Here is a 21,724-nt window from a genome sequence, read left to right as displayed (position 1 = left end):
GGAGGATCCCACATGCCGCGGAGCGGCTGGGCCCGTGAGCCATGGCCGCTGAGCCTGCGCGTCCGGAGCCTGTGCTCCGCAGCGGGAGAGGCCACAGCAGTGAGAGGCCCGCGTACCACAAAAAACCCCAAAAAACAAAAAAAAACAACTTGAGAAGAGTGGAGAAAGGAGAAGAATACGGGCACCATTTTGACTGATTCCAGAGGGAAAGTGTGGGGTCTCCTCATTTCAGTATCTCAATTTCACTCAGATAATTTCTTCAAGATCCTTGTTTTGAAAATCCTACTTAACTGATGAGTGCCAATGGGTTAGGAGGATAATCATCAGCTCCCCCATACCCATAATGACATAAAGAGCTTCACTGGGCTTTAAGGAAGGCAGGTCTTCAGCTTGTAGAGATTTGCAAGGTTTGAGATGGCATCTTGCATAATTAGACAATGTGCATTGTAACTAACTGCATTTTAGCTGGTGCTCAATATACTTGGACTTTGGAAAAAATAATTATTCTATAATTCTTGAGATGGTGCAGCAAAGGTCTGAGCTACTTATTAGAAATTGAGGTTAGTGTAAATTCATGTGTATGTGTGTGTATCTCAGAAAATATATGAGGCTTTCAAGTAAGGTTGGCACAATCTGTAACTCCAGAATGCAGTGTGAATGGTGCCCTCTGGAGCTGTGAAATACATAGGCCTGGGCTCTTCTTTCTAACCACTGGCTATTTTTTTTAGCCATTTTGTCCCTGAGTGGACATGGAATGGTTCTAAGAGTAAAAAATAACACCTGAACATTAGTGAAAAGAGGTCTTTTTTGTATTTGTCTATACTGCTATCCACAAAACATAGAAGTTAGTCATAATTACAGCAAAAGCCAGGAATTCAGTAGAAAAATCCAGCCTGGTTTGATTTCAAAATGGCACGTTCATGAAACCGTGTCTGTCCCAAGCCTCTGTCTTTTGTCATGCCACTGCCGTTCCTGGCAAGTTTCTTCTTCAACTTACTGAGCTGGCAAGTGCCTCATCTTTCCAAAGCTCAGATCAAAGGCCCCTTCCTCTTTGAAATCATCTCTGAAGCCCCACTATTCTTGGGCCAGACTTTTATTCTAGAAATGGCCACATTTTGTGCTTTTTAAATGTATTGATCTCTCTCTCTCTCTCTCTCCTTATACATGTGCTGAGTTCCAGAGTTCCTTGAGATTCATATTGGGTCTTAAGGTGCCTATGAGAGAGCATGACATAGAGTGGATGATGAATGAACTAAAGAATATTCCTCTGTGATTCCTCATATTTCTATCCTGGAGAAAGAAATATCCTTTTTTCCTCTCTAAGCTATGACAAAGGCTCTTCTTACTTTTTTTCATTTGTAAAGAAAACAATTTGAATGGCTAACCTTCTGTACCCTCAGATGAGACCCAAGCTAATATAGATTATTAGACTCCACATTTTCTCTAGTAATATCCTAGAGTCCAGTTCCAACTCTTCTCTCTTCTCATAGATAATTCAAGCTGTCTGCAAGTGTTTCCTTTATTTACTCAATAAACATTTATGTGTACTTACTATTTGAGGGTGAAAAGAATTATTGATTTCATCTTGGAGCATTGCAATCAAAAACCTGTCAAACAGCTGAAAGCCTTGGTGCAATTTTTCTAACTTAATGATTCTGGGAAGAACATTCCCATCTCTGAAGGAGAAGAGATGGGCTTCTGAAATATTCTAAAAAAAGATTTCTGAAGGAAAAGGTAGTTCCTATATACTTTCCATAAAAGGGATTGAAAGAACAAGATTTGATGTTTTCCCTTTCTCTACCTGTATCTACAGGATGGAAGCACAACACTTGAAAATTGAAAACTGATGCCAAAGAAATTAGGGCCAAGGGTGTCCATGAAACCCAACAAATAAGTTATATTTTCCTTATACTAAATTGAGGGTACTTCAGGTGCAGGGAAGATAATCTTTGGTCACTTCTTAACCAGCCAGGTTTCTTTGTTTTAAAACCAAATGAAGAGATGGAGGAGGCAAATATTTTCCCAACTTGGGATAATAATAAAAGTATAAAAGTAGGAAGAACGTACAAATGTTAAAGATCATGTTAAGAACAAGAATGCTTTAATTCCTTTCATCAGCAGGACTTGTCATTCTGTTGAGGAAGGAAATGGGAAGGAAATGAGGGGGTTCTAATATTATTTGGTTGATCAAAGGCATCTCATTACAACTCTTCTTCATTTCTTTCTGTGGTGTGTTTCACCTTCCTCCTCCATCTGTCATCTTTCCTCTTTTGTGCTTTTTTTTTTTTTTTCTATTTTTCTACCAATCTGATTATCCAAAGCCTTTCTCAAGATCCAGATTGAATTTGTCACACTTCAAGAACACTATTTGACATTCCACCTCAAAAAAGGCATGGTTTTGTAAATTACCATGCTGTAATGGAAAAAAAAACAAAAATAAAAGCTATTCTATTCTTCTATTCTTGTTTTCAATTAATACAAGCAAAAAGACAAACAACAAAACAAAACAAAAAAAACCCCAAACAGAAACCTCCAACCAATTTCTATCTTGGTAGCTGAGAGTCATATGTATTGGGCCTGCAATTTTCTAATATCCTCAGCAATTGCTTTTTGAGTAACCCATTTCACTAAGGCATATACATAAATATTACAGAAATTGCAAGGATCCCAGTAATAACATGTACCTATTTTAGTCACCAAAAACCTGTACGTGGTAAGAAACCACAAGAACAGATAAAAAGGATGTGCTTGGCATTTGGTGAATATTTTTATATCACTAAGCAAATGGCTTGACGTGACCAAACAAACACCAGAAATAAGTTTTAAATAGTTACCTACCTTTTCAGTTAAGCTTTCTGATCCAAGATTTGTTCACTTTTAAACAAAATGTGAGTTCCTTCAACATTAGAGGATGAAACTTTTTCATCTCTTCCCAACCATCAAAATTTAAAGTTAGATATAACATAGTATCTACCTCAAAATATTAATCAAGGAGAGAAGAGATATATAAGGTTCATGCTCCATTTAAAAGGAACACTATAATTTATCAGGATTTCTCTTGTAAAGGGAAGCCAGGAACAGAAAGGAAAAGGCAAAATGAGAAGGAAAATAAAACCATGACAACTTTTCAACCTTCCTGCAGGGAGTTTAAATTATCTTGGAGGGCAGAATGTCAGAATGCACCAAGTTGAACTTTACCCCCAACCTTCTCTAGGAAAATTGCATCATCAGGCCACAGCCAACTGAGGTTGGAGTCATTTATTAGCAAGACTGCTACCTCTCCCACAAATCACGAGTCCACCCACGGCCCTAGTGTCTTTGGTATTTTTCCACATCAGATGATGATTTCATTTCAAGCCATTTGCTTTGGATGAGGATGATAAAGGGCAGCAATTGAAAAACAACGACAGCAAAAATCTGAAATGCACACCACAGGCAAAGGGGCAATTGCAAAGAAAAGAATCACAAACCAAAGCAATAACTTACGGTAGCTACTTTCGCTATCGCTGGCATTAGAAGAAACATGTTCTGCAAGAACAGCACAGCAAATTAAAGAGATACCAAGCATTGGAGAGCAGCCAGAACTTAAAGGAATACCATGCAAGGCTACTAGAAATGTGAGCGAAAGGCAAGTAAGAGGCCGCAGAGGAGACGCATTAAGAAAACTCAGATAAGATGAAGATGAAAACTTTATCTCTGTTTTCCAGGAAGCTACTATTTGATTGCTGTATCTTCTTTTTTAGCAAACAGTAAACTATGTTTAATTATAAAAAATGCATAATGTCCATCTAAGCACTTTTCTTTTTATAAATACTTTGACCCATTCATGTTACTTTGATTTCCCTGATTCTTGTTACAAAGGTCAATGTCTCTCAACTGGATGTTCTTGACTATAAATTCAAGAGATTCTGGTATGCATGGACTATTTTCTTGCAGGCTTTTTGTTGCTCTATTTTGCCTTTAGGTATTTTGCAGGAATATTGCATTTCAAATTGCCAATTGATCCCTGGAATCCCTAGAATTTTATTTCTATTTAAGTACTTCCTAAACTAATTCACAAGATGAAAGCGATTGTTGAAGAACTTTCCTGCTTCTGTGAGTGTGTAGGAAATCTTGGAGGAAGAAATGAGTCACTGAAAAATGTTTTATGAGTCAGTTCAATATTTCCTTGTTTTTATTTTAAGATTCTTGCTTGGATAGCTATTAGGTTCTGGAGGAATGGAACAGGCAGAAGATAAACGGTCTGATACTAAGCACAGGTTCTGGCACGAAGTATGTTTTTAATTCATGTTGAATGACTGCACAAGTATACGGTGATATTTCGAACTTCTTTTTTCAAACACAGTTTAATTAGCATAACAGGGACGTATTGGTTATGTGCCAGAATTAGGGCTTTATTTCCAAAATCACATTCCTTTCAGCTATTTATTAAGCTATAGAAGATAAATTCATCAACTTACTAACTTCTTTGTATATCAGGCTAATTGAATGAAGAATATGTGACTATTTGATTTCTGAAGCTCATTAGCAATAAATTCAGCTTTTAAAAAAGTGACAACTGTTGTACATCTTTAGAAAAAAGGAAAAGAATATAGAACATTATTCTCTAACAGTTAAAAAAAGTGCTTTAAAATGTATTTGCTATTATAGATTCTTGGATGGATTCGTTTTCATTTTTTAGCTTTATTAAGATATAAACCGACAAATAAAATTGTAATACATTTTAAAGTGTACTGTGTGATGATGTGATACATGTGAACATTGTGAAAGGACTCCCACAATCGTGTTAGTTAACACACCCTAGACGGATTAATTTCAGAGCATGAAACTAATGAAAATCAAAGCATGGGTTAAATTCACCCGAATCATTTCTCTTTGTGTGGGTGTTTGACCAGAACTGCATTATTAATTTAGGTACATATGTTACAAGTGCAAAGAGGCACTAGGGAAAGAAGTGTGGATGAATTAGTGCATATTTGGTTTTTGTTACTGAAAAAAAAGTCTAAGTACACACCCAACAATGGCATATCTTCACGTGTGTGATTATCACAAGTACCTTGACTTGAAGATGACAGGTTTATTTTTTACTTTTAAGATAATTTAGAATGAAGCTACACTATAGAAATTTAGAACCATGCAGTGTTTTATTTAACGACCAATCTCTCGTAACATCAAGATACTGTTTAACAGAATTTTTCTATTTTGTAGGTAAAAAGAAATTAAAAATATGTTCCAGCTAAAGTCCAAATTATGGCTACCAGTAGCGTTAACAGGCAATTAACTTTACGTAGTGAAATCTGTTCAATTTTTAAAGAGTAAACAAACCTTTGGATTTAAAAGGGCATCATTCTAGATATAAAAAGGCATAACTTATATTTTTGACTCTCCAATAGCAACTACTTTTTAGTGATGTTCGTATTAACAATATATTAAAATGCTCCCCACCCCCACTGAGAATTTAAGAAATTCTGTCGGGTGGTACTTGATGCTATCCAGATACGGCTGAAATCAACATTTGAATTTCAGCCACCAATTCAAGAAAAATTTCATGACATATTCCATACAGAGACTCAAAGATAAAGTTTTCATCTTTAGATCAGTAGTTACTCTTAATCAGATTTTGTTTTCTAAATATACATATCTAAAAAAAAAGAGTCCAAATTAACAATTTGAAGGATGACGGGTATCATTATGCAGGGTTATATAACCAGCTCTTGAAAACAAAGTCCAGCTTAATGTTATTTTGTTTTATAGAAATGAAATGAACAGCTTCTAAAAATATTGCCCACAGCTGTTAAAACAAAAGAAAACAAACAAAAATGAACATGTGGTACAGCTGCAAAAGACACAAAACTGTTCTTAGTTCATTGATGCCTACACAATGGAGTTAATATTAAAGAAAGAAAAATCATAGTATAGTATATTAACACACAGAATTATTATTTTTTATTAGTGCAATGGGACACAGAGTAAAGGCATTAATAACTAGAAAATTTTAAAGTTTAATATATTTTTCTTTCCACTCTAAACCGTAAAATGAAGATCTGGTTATGCAATGCAGCTAATAAATCACTGATAGAAAAACATATTAATACATATCTAAAACTTTATCATACAAACATTTCAAGCAGGATCACCGCAAGTCAGAAAAAAAAATCAGTCAAAGTTAATAGCAAAGAATTACTCATGGAAGATCAAATAGCTTAATATTTACTTTTTGAGAATGCATGTTCCTTTTGACTATAACACAGCTCCTTTACTAATAGCAAAGTACAACCCAATTATGGAATTTGGCAAGGTCATTAAGTATGTCTGGGGGAAAAGCCAGAAGAAAGAATATAAAATACATTTCTGCTTTCTTGTTCTAGAGCATTTAACTCGCCCTTTCTTTCAACATGGCTTCTTGCTCCCTGGGAGGTATCAGGCGGCAGAGCAAGGGATGCCATGGTGGCACCAGGACCATGCTGGTCACAGCACGCAGTCAGAAAGGGAAGGTGTGAACTGCAACAGAAGTTACAGTGCCTGAGACACTTTGCTTTTAAATGCTGACATGCAGAACAAAACGGCTGAAAATTGCTTTGTAGGAGCATTCACAGCTAGGTAACAAAGAAAACTCGTATCTTGTGCATGCTAGTAGTGAAAGGCCCTCGAGAAAAGGAACAAAAGCGAAACTCAAAAGGAAAGAAAAAGAAAAGAAAAGTTACAGTGACCATTCCTGGGAACTTACTCAGAGTCTTTGTTCCATAACCGTCGTCACCTAATCCGGGGATGTCCTGCATGGAAGTCCCCAGAGAGAGCAATGAGAGAGGGAGAACAGCCACGGAAGAGGAAGGAAGAAGTCAGTGGAGTTGAAATGGATACTACCATGACAGACCGTGTTGCCTGAGCAATCTGGATCCCATGCTCTCTTCTTCTGAAACAACTTTCACCCCAAACTCCCTGGACTGAGACTCAAGGATTCGTAAAGCAACTCGAAAGGTTTAAGCATAAGATTGTTATGAAAAAGAGAAAGAGTCAGCAGATGTCATTTTTGCCCACTGTCAGTATTGCCACAGCAACGCACCACTGAGAGTGATGATCCCCTCCAAGTTTCATGGCCAATTCTTAGTCTGAGCATCCACCCAATACAAGCTCACTGCTCAGTAAGGAAGTGTTTAATATTTGCTGGGAGGGAAAGAGTGAACAAATGCTAGTAATCAATAAAGGGAATTTAATCACTCCCAGTTAGCTGGCATTCCAAAACAATATACGTGGCAATGGAATCTAATATTTCTGTCCAGAAAAGAATTTGTCTCGAGCCCTTGGAGAGTTGCAGGATAGAAAACGCGAACCAGACCCAGTCTTGGTCACAGATAAATGCTGTTTGGAAGCAAAGTCCCTGCTTCCTCAGGTCCCTCTCCAATGCATTCTGCAAAGAAGAGCTCCATCCAGGGAAGGATCCAGACTGCAGCCAAACACTGGTCACAGTAGTAAGCCCTGACCTGCCTGCCTGCCGTGTTTGTTTGCCTAGGCGTGTGGCGTGGGGGAGCCTACATCATGCGTGTTGCCCGTGAAGGATTTTTTTCTCTTGTGTTGCAGGTGACATTCTCTTCGAGAATCTACTTACGTTCAGGATCACTGGTTTCCTGCTCACTCTGCTCCTTGTTCTTGTAGAATGGGAATTTTCGTGAAAAGATGAAGCTCTTTTTACGCTTGTCATTGAATGACTGTGAAGGAGAAAAGGCATGGGGCAAAAACAGGGGACGTCTAATTGTTGTCACACTCATGCTGACAAAACAACTAGTTTGTAAAAGCAGAGAGAGCTGTAGTGACGCAAGTGGATAGTCTAAAGGGGTGTGGGAGGGTCCCTAAAGGCAGATTTTAGTCTCCAGGAGTGTAAATTCTGAAAAATGACACCTTGGAAAAACTGTCTCCTAATTAAAAGGCAGGTAAATGACGATGGGGGAAATGAATATTAAATTGGAAGTAGAAGACCCTCTGTCCGGCTCTGTAACTTGCTAGTTCATCACCTTAGACAAGTAACTGAATCTCTTTGAACCTCAGTATCTACTTCATCTGCATACTGAGGATCATGACAGCAGCTCTTACGTTGTGAGACTCATGTAAGGCAGTATAAACATAAAGTGCTACACAAATGTCATCTTTATAATCATCATTATCATCAGGTAGAAAAGACTTTACTAGGGACGCTAGACACATCAGTGTCTAGATGTCTTTTTAAATAACTGGAATGAGCTACTTCAGCTTGAATTTAATTAAAACCTCAGAGATGTGTGTGGATTTATGATATATGATGATTTAGTTCCCACACAGATATATGATAATTACAGTATTATATTTTTCATTCAAAAGAGATTTTAAAGATAATTGAGCTCCACGCCCTCACTTGTAGACAGGGGGCCAGAGGCACAGAGAGGCTGAGTCCCTTGCCAATATCACAGAGGTAGCTGGTGACAGTCAAGACACCATCAACCAAAATCTATTAAAATTGCTGCTAAAGAGGTATTAACTTGATATTCACTCAAGCAAGGGAGATATAACGGCCACTTATCTATCTATATTCTGATATGACAAGAAATAATGGAAGAAGTGCTGTCCTTAAAAATGTAAACCACTCCATTAGCTTAAATGAGGTGGAATTTAAAATAACAGACAGACAGAACAGAATACCTGTATCAGAACTTATTCATTCAAGTGAATATCAGATGCTTGCCTAAAAGACTTCTTAAGAAAATTTCATTTATTCCCACTGTTGCTGTTATGTAAATGCTATCTGGGGGTTCTTCTTTGGGAAACGCGTTCTTAATCATTTTATAGGCTATAAGCCATGCAAGTCTTGGTAATTTCATATTGACGTATCATTTTAAAAACACGTTTTGCCAGCTTATTTGACTGACTTGGCTCTGAGGGTCTCTCTCCAAGAAACAAGATTTGTTACCACACAGGTATTAGTGTGCCAAAGACTGAAGGTAATTTGACAAGGGGTATTCTAAAACGGTTTTAGCAATGACAGCTGATAGGAATAAATGCAGAGCTAGCAAGGTGACTACTTGGAAAAAACAGCACTTGTTTGGATATTTTGGCCCATTGGCGGGAATCAGTTATGTGCTCTTATGAATTTGACGCTTGACAAAATGGTATAAATAACTTATTTTCCTTGTATACTCATGCACTCCTATATCTAATATCCATTTTGGTAGTCATGTTCAGTTAGGAAATATTAAAGTATTAAAATGTTGGCGCTGTCATTCAGTAATTCATTACTTTTTTAATTACTAGGAAATTTCACCAAAGTCAGTTGAGCTTAATTTTATGTACCATTAAGAAGACTTTAAGAAAACCAATAAATCAAATATTTAATAAATCCTGAAATTAGGGGACACATTTTGTACTTCATATTCAAGAACTAGAAACACATTCTCAGGGAAAAAAAAAGAAGTATCACTTCAGAATTTATTACTCTGCTGACAGCACTTGGGTTCAATATAGTTTTATCATAATTTGTAATTGAGGGATTGGTGTCCGAAGACAAGGCTGCAAACTACCCCCCAAATTTTTCCAGTTAAAAAATGGTAAGTCCTTAAAGGAACATTAAATATTCTTGCATCACTCCAGTTTCATCTCACTTTTACATTTCAAGCATATTTAACTTCAGTAACTGAAAATAAAAGAAAAAAAATATCATGTAAGAATTAATGACACGTGATATTGCAAGTTATGTTAGACATTTAACTTCAACGTTACGGATGGCTTGTCATGCAAAAAAAACCCACATATTTTCATGCAAATACAAAACAATGCCAGGAGGAATAAAGCCTGGGGTTAAAACATAGACATGAATGCATAATGTGGAGGCCTTTGAGAGCCACATGGGGCCGCATGCAAACCACATCGTTTAAATTGTCTCTTGGGGTCAAAGGAAAATGAAAATGTGTTGTTTGTGATTCATTCTTTTATCTTTTCAAAGCAAGGACTGTAATGTGTTAACATTTCCCGAGTATGAAAATGTTGTGTATCATGAGTCATCTGATTGGGACATCATAATATTTAGCACCACACTTTTTAAAAGAACAGAAAATGCATAATAATTCCTCAAAAATAAAATTATTTAACATATCAGTCTATTACCGAAAGCCACTTTGTATTGGAGTTAAAGAAAAGGTAATGGAATCATTCATTGGTGGTCACATTGCCTTACATTTATGGACACAAAACCAAATCACAACTTCCCTTCACACGCACAGATTTAAAAGTCACACATTTAAGGTCTTAGTTAAACATTTCAACTAGAAGAGGTTATACATGGTTTATGGTGCTCTAATCTATTCTTTATTTTGTTAGACATGTATAATACCATTATATAAGCTTTTGTTTTCATTGCTGTTAATTTCTTCTTTCAATTTAGAAAAGAAAAATCTGTTACACGAGTGTTATGTGAGAATAATAAATCAGCACTTTTACTATTCATGGAACACATCGTTCTAAAGCAAATGAAGGCTAACCTACAGCTCTATTAATCATACTTGATCAGTGCTATTTTCCTCTACATTACAGTATCTTAAATTCCAATCCATTGTCTTCATGGTAGAAAACTTCTTTGAGCAGAGATTTTGAAAATACCAATCATACGTGGCAAGTGGAAAGTTGGCATATCTAAGAATTCCATTGTGGAATTTGACCTGGGTTATTGAGTTCTTATGAACAAAAATGGTAAAAAGACAACAAGTAACATTTGCTGAGCACTTATTATGTGCCAGGCTTGGTTCTAAAGGCTCTGCATATGTGAATCTCCACGCTAACTTCACGAGGTTGGTACCATCATTATTCTCATATTACAGATGAGGAAACGAAAGTTTACAAATCTTCTGTTACTTGTCCAGAGTCAGACAGTTGGTGAGCAGTGAAGTTAGAATCTGAATTTGCAAATATTCCTGGTTGCAAATATTGCTGTTCTTAGAGCAAGAAAAGTTTCCGTAACTCAAGCCTGTTGCAAGTTTATGTTTAAAATCATTAGCATCGGGCTTCCCTGGTGGCGCAGTGGTTGACAGTCTGCCTGCCGATGCAGGGGACACGGGTTCGTGCCCCGGTCCGGGAGGATCCCACATGCCGCGGAGCGGCTGGACCCATGAGCCATGGCCTCTGAGCCTGTGCATCCGGAGTCTGTGCTCCGCAGCAGGAGAGGCCACAGCAGTGAGAGGCCCGCGTACAGAAAAAAAATTAAAAATAAAAAATAAATAAATAAAATCGTTAGCATCTGACTTTAAGTGACACTGTAATCTGTCGTCTTTCCCACAGCTTCACTGCTTGGCAATCATTTATTTAAGCCATCAGATGCTATTGGCTTCAATAACATTTTTGTGGGATATCCTGCTACAATTTTTTGAGACCCTTTCATGTTTTTGAAGGTTCTATTCTATTGTACTTGTTTTTAAATAAAGTACAAAAATAAAGTAAAAAAATTTCGGTGGGACAGGTTATGAATGGCTTTTAAAAGGTAAGTGCCCATGAGGGGCAAATCTATAGACAAAGTAGATTGGTGGTTGGTTGGGGCTGAGTGAGGGTAGGGGGGTACAGAGAATGGGAAGTGACAGCTAATGGGTATAGTGTTAGTTTTAGGTGAGATGAAAATGTTCTAAAATTAGATTGTGGTGATGGTTGCATAACCCTATGAATATACTAGACAACACTGAATTGGACACTTTAAGTCTATGAATTGTATACTATGTGAATTATGTCTCAATAAAGTCTTAAAAAACAAAAAGAACCCTCTCCCTAACCTCCACACTATGGGATGAAAGCAAACAATTACAGCATGTTTTAAATTTTACTTGGTGTAAATATTTTTTATCTTTAATTGAATGAGAGGAAACCTCCCTCCACAACCCTCGCAATCAATCAGTTACACATGCCTTGTTTATCTGATTCTGTTGTGTCTCTGTTAAATGAATACCTTTCATGTTGTGACAGACATTAGAACACTCATTCCAGGAGTCAGCATATTATTACTGTCACTCAGAAGTCACCAAGTTGTTAGGTCAAATGGCACGAAATTGTGCAGCCTGATCCCAGAATGTAATGGCATTGGTGAACTGGTTTAAGGTAAAATACACGCTTCATGAAGAAAAGAAACAAAACAAAAAACTCAAATTGCTTCTTCCCCCACTCAAATCCCATGTTTTTAAAGACACATGAGTGAATCTTGATGTGTTTTTATCCTTTTCGTTCAGAAAACTTTAAAATGAGGGGCATTTTAAAGTTTTTCTTCTTCGTGTTCTAATTTTTCAAGCTTCAAATGTTTCATAGTTCTAAAAAGTCACATTCAAGATATGAATGTTCTCTGGGCAGAATTTGATTTAAATGTATACTGAGCTCATATACACCTTTTTCTGTGACCTCTTTTATCTCTTATAAATATTTCCTTCCTCTTCATTATTGTCTCTCCTCCTCTAAAATAATTGTGTTCCCTTTGGAAGGTTGTTACTATAAGTTTGGGCCACCACTTTGTATTATACACATCCTGTTTTCATACAGAGAAAAAGAGAAGTTTAAAACAAGAGAGGTCCCAAAACAAGTAACAATGAAACAAAGACGTTGTTAAAGGAAAGACAAGAGTTGGCCTGAGATACACCTGTTTTAGAAACGTGTCTGAATGGATGTGTGTCTGTAACAGTGTCCCTATAAATGTGCCTGTAACAGTGTCCCAGGGTTCTGTTTGCAAGGCTAATGAATTAATGCATCTAGGCATTGAGCATCAATGGCTGGTAACATCACACACACAAAAAGACAATCAGATGAATGTGCTTCCTGATGGGAAAACAAAATATTACCACAAAGTAGTTCTGTAAACCTCTACTCTCAAAAGAAAAGGAAAGAGAACCCTCCTTTGCCAATGAGTCTGAATCTAGCCAAACCTCTAGATCCAACTACCAGTTTACAGAAATAAAGAGGACAGAGTAACCTGCTAAATTAGACTAAAAAGAAAATCTGGAGCAAACTCTATAAGACAAATGACCTGGTTTCTTAAATATAAAAATGGAAACAAAACAAACAAAAAAATGGGGGAAAACATATAAATCAGAAGAGAACTAAGAGGGATCAACCAATTGCAATAGATTGCACTTCTGGTTCAAGCAAAGAAATTGTATAATAAAGAAACAAAAAAGCATTTATGATATTTATGAGTCAATTTAAGATCTGAAATAGATGGAATATTAATCCAATAATTATTAATTTTTAAGTGTGATAAATGGCATCGTGGTCATGCCATATTTAAGTAGTTACACTTGAAATGATTTAACACATTGAATTTCCTTCAAAAAAAATATGGGGGAAACATAGTACTCTGACTACTTACCCTCAGAATATATTCTAAAGATAGAATTGTAAAGAAATTTTGAACTTCACTTAGGAGGCTTATTGTCGGTTGAATTCTGAAACTATTTGGTGTATGAGTAATGAGCAAGTGAGTAAAACACACTGATGTTGTGAAACAAGGTTATCCTTGTGAAAGAAGGGTAAGGTACAATCATGGAATGAGGTAAGGAGAGGAAAAATCTTATGATGGTAAATAGTAATTAGAAGCATCTGATATAAATTTATGATTTTTCTAAACAAATTTAGTTTTCTTTCTCTGCCCATTAAAGGAGGCTAGATGTAATGATATCCCAGAAGCAAAAAGCACACCTGGTGCTCAGATTTTGTTTTCTAAATGCCATTTCCTATAAAAAAGAGCTAGTTTTTTTTTTTTTTTTTTTTTTTGAGAAATGGCTGATTCCATGAGCAGGTAAAGTAAAAGGTAAGTCTGAAACATTTTGTTGGACTGGAAAGTAAAAAGTACTAAACATAAACACAAAAATAACACAAAATTTAGAAAACCTAGAATTAATGATGGTGTGTGAAAAGGACACCAAAGCCAGTTTAAAAGGGAGCACACCAGCCAAATCTAGACAAGCTGAATACTAAAGTGAATAATGACAGAAATGGAGTATAACACATTGAATTAAAAAAGAAAATCATAAGTCCATAAAGATTACCCAAAATACCTAAATAAAATAATTAATAATAGGGAAAAAGAGAAAGTTCTCTTATGTAGAATGCTAGTAACTATAGAAGAAATAATAAAGTTAGGAAATCATCATTTTTTGGCTACCATAATAATAATTAATTCAGGAAAGAATCATCAGTGGTTACTATAACTATTGATTAAAAATTTGTTGGGGAACAGGATACATTATCTTCTTTTTTTTTCATTTCTAATTTTATTGATTTGAGTCCTCTCCCTCTTTTTCTTGATGGGTCTGGCTAAAGGTTTATCAATTTCGTTTATCTTCTCAAAGAACCAGCTTTTAGTTTTATTGATCTTTGCTATTGTTTTCTTTGTTTCTCTTTCATTTATTTCTGCTCTGATCTTTATGATTTCTTTCCTTCTACTAACTTTGGGTTTTGTTTGTTTTTCTTTCTCTAGTTCCTTTAGGTGTAAGGTTAGATAGTTTATTTGAGATTTCTCTTGTTTCTTGAGGTAGGATTGTATTGCAATAAACTTTCCTCTTAGAACTGCTTTGCTGCATCCCATAGGTTTTGGGTTGTCGTGTTTTTGTTGTCATTTGTCTCTATGTATTTTTTGATTGCCTCTGATTTCTTCAGTGATATCTTGGTTATTTAGTAACGTGTTGTTTAGCCTCCATGTGTTTGTGTATTTTACATTTTTTTCCCTGTAATTTATTTCTAATCTCATAGCGTTGTGGTCAGAAAAGATGCTTGATATGTTTTCAACTTTCTTAAATTTACCAAGGCTTGATTTGTGATCCAAGATATGATCTATCCTGGAGAATGTTCCGTGTGCATTTGAGAAGAAAGTGTAATCTGTTGTTTTTGGATGGAATGTCCTATAAATATCAATTAAATTGATCTGGTCTATTGTGTCATCTAAAGCTTGTGTTTCCTTATTAATTTTCTGCCTGGATGATCTGTCCATTGGTGTAAGTGAGGTGTTAAAGTCCCCCACTATTATTGTGTTACTGTCAATTTCCTCTTTTATAGCTGTTAGCATTTGCCTTATGTACTGAGGTGCTCCTATGTTGGGTGCATATGTATTTGTAATTGTTTTATCTTCTTCTTGGATTGAACCCTTGATCATTATGTAGTGTCCTTCCTTGTCACTTGTAACATTCTTTAAAGTCTATTTTGTCTGATATGAGTATTGCTACTCCAGCATTCTTTTGATTTCCATTTGCATGGAAAATCTTTTTCCATCCCCTCACTTTTAGTCTGTATGTGTCCCTAGGTCTGAAGTGGGTCTCTTGTAGACAGCATATATATGGGTCTTGTTTTTGTATCCATTCAACGAGCCTGTGACTTTTGGTTGGAGCATTAAATCCATTCATATTTAAGGTAATTATCAATATGTATGTTCCTATTAGCATTTTCTTAATTGTTTTGGGTTTGTTTTTATAGGTCCTTTTCTTCTCTTGTGTTTCCCACTTGGAGAAGTTCTTTTAGCATTTGCTGTAGAGCTGGTTTGGTGGTGCTGAATTCTCTTAGCTTCTGCTTGTCTGTAAAGCTATTTATTTCTCTGTTGAATCTGAATGAGATCCTTGCTGGGTAGAGTAATCTTGGTTGTAGGTTCTTCCCTTCCATCACTTTAAATATATCGTGCCACTCCCTTCTGGCTTGTAGAGTTTCTGCTGAGAAATCAGCTGTTAACCTCATGGGAGTTCCCTTGTATGTTATCTCTCGTTTTTCCCTTGCTGCTTTTAATAATTTTTCTTTGTCTTTAGTTTTTGTCAATTTGACTACTATGTGTCTCGGCATGTTTCTCCTTGGGTTTATCCTGCCTGGGGCTCTCTGTGCTTCCTGGACTTGGCTGGCTATTTCCTTTCCCATGTTAGGGAAGTTTTCGACTATAATCTCTTCAAATATGTTCTCGGGTCCTTTCTCTCTCTCTTCTCCTTCTGGGACTCCTATAATGTGAATGTGGGTGTCTTTAATGTTGTCCCAGAGATCCCTTAGGCTGTCTTCATTTCTTTTCATTCTTTTTTCTTTGCTCTATTTCACGGCAGTGAACTCCACCATTCTGTCTTCCGGGTCACTTATCTGTTCTTCTGCCTCAGTTATTCTTCTATTGATTCCTTCTAGTGTAGTTTGCATTTCAGCTATTGTATTGTTCATCTCTTTTGTTTGTTCTTTAATTTTTCTAGGTCTTTGTTAAACATTTCTTGTATCTTCTCGATCTTTGCCTCCATTCTTTTTCCGAGGTCCTGGATCATCTTCACTATCATTATTCTGAATTCTTTTTCTGGAAGGTTGCCTATCTCCACTTCATTTAGTTGTTTTTCTGGGGTTTTATCTTGTTCCTTTATTTGGTGCATAGTCCTCTGCCTTTTCATTTTGTCTATCTTTCTGTGAATGTGGTTTTCATTTCACAGGCTGCAGGACTGCAGTTCTTGTTTCTGCTGTATGCCCTCTTGGGATACTTATCTTCTAACAGATTAATCATTAAAAAGGTGGGGAGGGGCTTCCCTGGTGGTGCAGTGGTTAAGAATCCGCCTGCCAATGCAGGGGACACGGGTTTGAGCCCTGGTCCAGGAAGATCCCACATGTCATGGAGCAACTAAGCCCGTGCACCACAACTACCAAGCCTGCGTGCCACAACTACCAAAGCTTGTGCACCTAGAGCCTGTGCTCCGCAACAAGAGAAGCCATTGCAATGAGAAGCCTGTGCCCCTGCAATGAGGAGTAGCCCCCGCCCGCTGCAGCTGGAGAAAGCTTGTGTGCAGCAACGAAGACCCAACACAGCCAAAAAAAAAAAAAAAAAAAAAAAATGTGGGTGGGTAAAAGTGCCTTTATGGTGGAGTAATCTGGCAGATACCACCTTAACCAAGTGATCAAACTTAGCCTCACAATATAGTGGGATAACCTGACACCATGTGCCTCCTGATGGAAAGCACTGAGAAGTATACAGTATCACTAATATTCTTGCCAAAAATGCATTAGATGATGCTAATCATGAAGAGATAATCAGCAAATTAAAATTAAGAAACATCCTCTTACGTCACTGTCATAAAAAACAGAAAAGGCTAAAGAACCATTCTAGATTAAAGGAGATTAAGGAAATAGGACAAATGAATTGCAATGTGTGATCCTGGATTGAATTCTGGATTAGAAAAACAACAACAGGCCATAATTTCTACAATGTCCTCTCAAAATAGTTCAGGGGAGATTATCTATCTATCTATCAATATCTCATATTTGAGAATATACAAAACAAGATTGACCATGAGTTGCTAATTGTTAAAGCTAATAGGTACAAGAGGTACATAATTGTATTCTTTCTACATTTTTGTAAGCTTGAAAATTTTCCTAATAATGAACTTCATCTCTTAACTTATACCATACACCAAAATTTTCTAGAGATAGATTGCAGACCTAATTCTAAAAGCTTGAAGTATACAATTTCTAGAAGAAAACAGAATATACTTGTAATCTGAGGAAGGGAAAGATTTTGTGGATAAAACATAAAAGCACTAATGGTAAATTTTTAAAAATGGTAAACTGGATTTCATCATTAAAAACTTTTGCTTTTCAAAAGAGGTCATTAAGAAAATAAAAATCCAAGCCGCAAACTGGGAAACAATGTTTAAAATACATATATCTGACAAAGGATTTTTATTCAGAATATTTTAAAACTCCTACAATTGAACAATAAAAAGCAAAAACATACAATAAAAAATGGGCAAAAGACTCAACTGGATATTTAACATTAAGATATGCAAATGGTCAGTAAGCATGTGAGAAACATCATTAATCATCAGAGAAATTAAAACCAAAGCAAGATACCACTCCATACCCACCAGAGTGGTTGAAAGTAAAAAGACTGACAATATTAGGTGTTGGTAAGGATGTGAAGCAATTGGAACTCTCATATAAATTGTCAGTGGGAATGCAAAATGGTATAGCCACTTTGAAAACACTCTGACAGTTTCTTGTAAAGTTTATCATACAGCTAACCTATGATTCAGCAATTCACCCTTAGATGTTTACTCAAGAGAAAAACATGTCCACAAAAAGGTGTGTATAAGAATGTTCATAATTCTCCAAATGGGAATTCTAATGTCTATCAACAAGTAAATTGATAAACTGTGATATATTGATACACACAATATATTGCTATTGCTACTCAGCAGTAAAAAGGATAGAACTACCAATATAAGCAACAACATGGATGAATCTCAAAAGCATTATGCTGAGTCATAGAAGGCAGACACAAAAGAGTATGTATGTATGATTCCAAGAAATCAAATTTGTGGTTGAAAAGTGAGAAACTGTGTCTTTATCATGGCTAGAACCACGACACTTCCCCAAAATATATTTATAGCCAAGGTTACTCTCCTAAATATATATAGGTATATCTTCTTTTTTCTTTTAAGTGAAGTATAGTTGATTTATAGGTATATCTTCTATATCTTGACTTGGGTGCTGGTTATAGAAACCCTTCCCCCTTTGTCCATCTCATGAACACTGACTCATTTTTAAGGTTATATGCTCAGATGTTCTACCCAAGGCTGTCACAGTGAATCTACTCATTTTTACATAGCTCTCTCCTACTACATTATGATCTCAGAGCAGGCACCACATCCCTTTCATTTCTGTATCTACAATCTAGAGCAGGTAGGTACTCACATATTCGTCAAATGACTGCATGAACTGAAGTGCTAAGGGATGATTCCCACTGGGGAATATGGGGAGAAACTTTTGGCAAAAAAGAAGAAAAAGAAGGAAGAGAAGGAATATAACAAACATCTGGAGAAAAGTGGGAGAAGTAATGGAAGAAAAAGAACCATGGCCAAATGAACAATGTTTGTTTTTTTAAATTGTATTTCTTGGCAGTTATCTCTCAGAATTTATTTTTCTCATAATGCTATGCTCAATGATCTGATTTAGCTGCTGTTTATTATTAGTAATAAAAATGTGCTGGCTCAGCTATTTGCTTGTTTAATCTCTGAGCCTCAGTTCTGAATATTTAAATGTGATAATGTATAAAAAGCTATTATCATAGTGCCTGACATTTATTAAAGCTCAATAAATAGGAGCCAATTATTTTAATGGTGACATATCATTAGAGAGTATTTGGAAGCATCAGCTTTAATGAATGCTTAACAATGGAATGAAATTAGAAATTTATAACGAAAAAAAAATTTAGAAAATCCCCAAATATGTGAACATTAAAAAAAATGAAAACACTATCCTAACCAATGGGTCAAAGAAGAAATTATAAGGAAATTAGAAAAGACTTTGATATGAATGAGAAGAAAAACACAGATACCAAAACTTATGGCAGCTAAAGCAATATTTAGAGGAAAACTTATAGCTATAATATTAAATATTGTAGCTATAATATTAAAAAAGATCTCAAATCAAAAGTCTAACCTCCCACCTTAAGGCATTGGAAAAAAGACCACGCTAAGCCTAAAGCAAGCAGAAAAAGGCAAATAATAAAGATTAGAGCAGAAATTAATGAACTATAGAGAAGAGAAAAACAACAGAGAGAAATCAACAAAACCAAAAGTTAGTTCTTTGAAAAGATTAACAAAGTGATAACTGTTAGACTGGCTAAGAAAAAAAGAGAGAAGACTCATTACTAAAATAAGGAATAAAAGAGGAGATATCATTAATGACTCTACAGAAATAAAAAGAATTATAAAGATAATACTATGATCAGTTGTATACCAGTAAATTAGACAATTTAGATGGACAAATGAAATGAACAAATTCCTAGAAAGACACAAATTACCAAAACTGACTCAAGAGGAAAAATAACTCTGAACAGATTTATAAGAGATAAAGAGATTAAATTAGTAATTTGAAAAACTAGCCACAAAGAAAAGCCCAGGCCTGGCTGGCTTCACTGGTGAATTCTACTAAACATTTAAAAAAGAATAAATATCAATTCTTCTCAAACTTCCAAAAGACAGAACTCATTCTATATGGCACCATTACCAGACACCAAAATTAGAAAATATATCACAATAAATAAAAACTACAAACCAATACATCTTATAAGCATAATAACAACTTAATATTTCATCAAATGGATTTACCACAATTGGCTTAAACATTCCTGTATTATTGGATACTTCTGTAGTTTCCCATTTTTAAGTACTCTATGTTGCAATGAATATAACATTTTTTGTATTTCAAATTATTTCCTTGGGATAGATTTCTAGAAGTTGAATTATTGAGTTAAAAATTATGGATAGCTAAAAAAATTTGACACGTGCCAAACTACTTTCAAAATGATCTGTACTAACTGACATCTCCTCTGGCAACCATTTATTCTTAATTTATAATTGGTCCCAATGATGTGTCTGCTTTTTTTTCTCCCCCTCTAACACCCCCTACACAATCCTAATTACCCCACTGCAGTGTAAGGCTTCTATGAGAAAGGTACATTTTAAGTCTGTTAGCCAAGGGAAAGATTTATTTAATCAAGTTGAAAGAGAACACTGATACATCCCACAACTGGGAAATTAAGCTGTTTTTTTAATTATCAAATTCTCTGCTTGAAGAGTAACTTTTCTAAGAGAAATTATTTGTCACAGAAGTGTAAACTTTACATTAAAATCTGAAGCTACCAGACAATAAAAATTACTATGAAAATAATATATTTACAATTCAGGGCATCACACCCAGAGACATACTGAAATAACTGGCCAAACTATTATTCTTGAGTAGTTCATGAGCATTGTACCAGTACTACTACAATCAAACGAAAAGTAAGACTTTGATCTATTACTGTAGACAGTATTCTCTAAATGACCTGAAGACTCTTTCAAACTTGCTCCTGATTTTTTTTTTTTTTTTGCGAGGTTGGGGTAAGGAGGTTATCATTCTGGATATAGAGCTCTGGTGCTAGGTTTAGTATAAATCTATTTGTTAAGATTCAAAGTATTCCAGCATGGATGTGGACATGACCTCAAATTGGGAGAATCAAAGTATCAGAGAATTAAACATCAGAGACGGTTCTGTTGTACAGAGTTGTCTATAATGGAGTTTCTTCCACAGTCCATCCCATCTTGCAAACTTGAAACTTTGTGCGCTCACCGGGCAATAGCTACAGTTGTTGGAAAAAGTAAAAATGGCTTTCTTCAAGTTCATTGTAGCTGATGGAACCTTCATGCTGCTGTTAGTTAGGGGGTCACTCATTCATTTATTTATTCACTTTATTTATTAATACATTTCTGATTTTCACGATTCACTTTATTCATTAATAAATTTATTTACTGAATGGCTACTATGTCCTTTTATGTGCCAAGCCCTCTGCTGAGCCGTTAGCAATTTGGTCTTCACTTAAATAGATATTGATATTTGTGACTAGTGCAAAGGATGATAACATTCAGTAATGCATTCTGACAATGTGGCATTTTCTTTGTCAATTCGTGCATCATTTTGTGTAGTAGACTCCATATGAAATTGTCAAGCTATGTGATTCCGATTAGTTGTTTCAGAATTCTATAATTGTCCAGCATTTTGGCATTAAGCCACACAATACTAATGGCTTATGCAACAACCCACAGGATCTGAAACCAAAGCAAAACTAAGCAAAAACCCCCAAAACTTGCATTTCCAACTTTCTTCATTTTCAAGATGTTCTCATCAATGGGACACATTGGAATGATTTTTAAATCTCATGTGTTAGACAGAAAAATGGGGATCAGAATAGTTGAAT

The 21,724-nt window shown here is 35.7% G+C and overlaps 1 protein-coding gene across 42 annotated transcripts in view; it reads right to left on the bottom strand.

Annotated features, from left to right (window-relative positions):
• The window catches only part of DLG2 (discs large MAGUK scaffold protein 2), a 2,077,851-nt gene that overhangs the window by 23,691 nt on the left and 2,032,436 nt on the right, over nt 1-21,724 (bottom strand). For 19 of the 42 annotated variants that reach the window (XM_067038359.1, XM_067038349.1, XM_067038350.1 and 16 more), the window contains 2 exons: nt 7,607-7,706; nt 3,487-3,528 (listed from right to left, as the gene is read on the bottom strand). In XM_067038359.1, coding sequence (XP_066894460.1) covers nt 3,487-3,528; nt 7,607-7,706 — 142 coding nt within the window. Of the gene's footprint in view, nt 1-3,486; nt 3,529-6,727; nt 6,774-7,606; nt 7,707-21,724 lie in introns of all 42 variants that reach the window. The other 23 variants (XM_067038355.1, XM_067038360.1, XM_067038373.1 and 20 more) reach the window with 3 other exon arrangements.

Source organism: Kogia breviceps, chromosome 7 (assembly GCF_026419965.1).
Source record: "Kogia breviceps isolate mKogBre1 chromosome 7, mKogBre1 haplotype 1, whole genome shotgun sequence".
Lineage (NCBI taxonomy): Eukaryota > Metazoa > Chordata > Mammalia > Artiodactyla > Physeteridae > Kogia > Kogia breviceps.
This window is presented reverse-complemented; position numbering and strand designations above follow the sequence as displayed.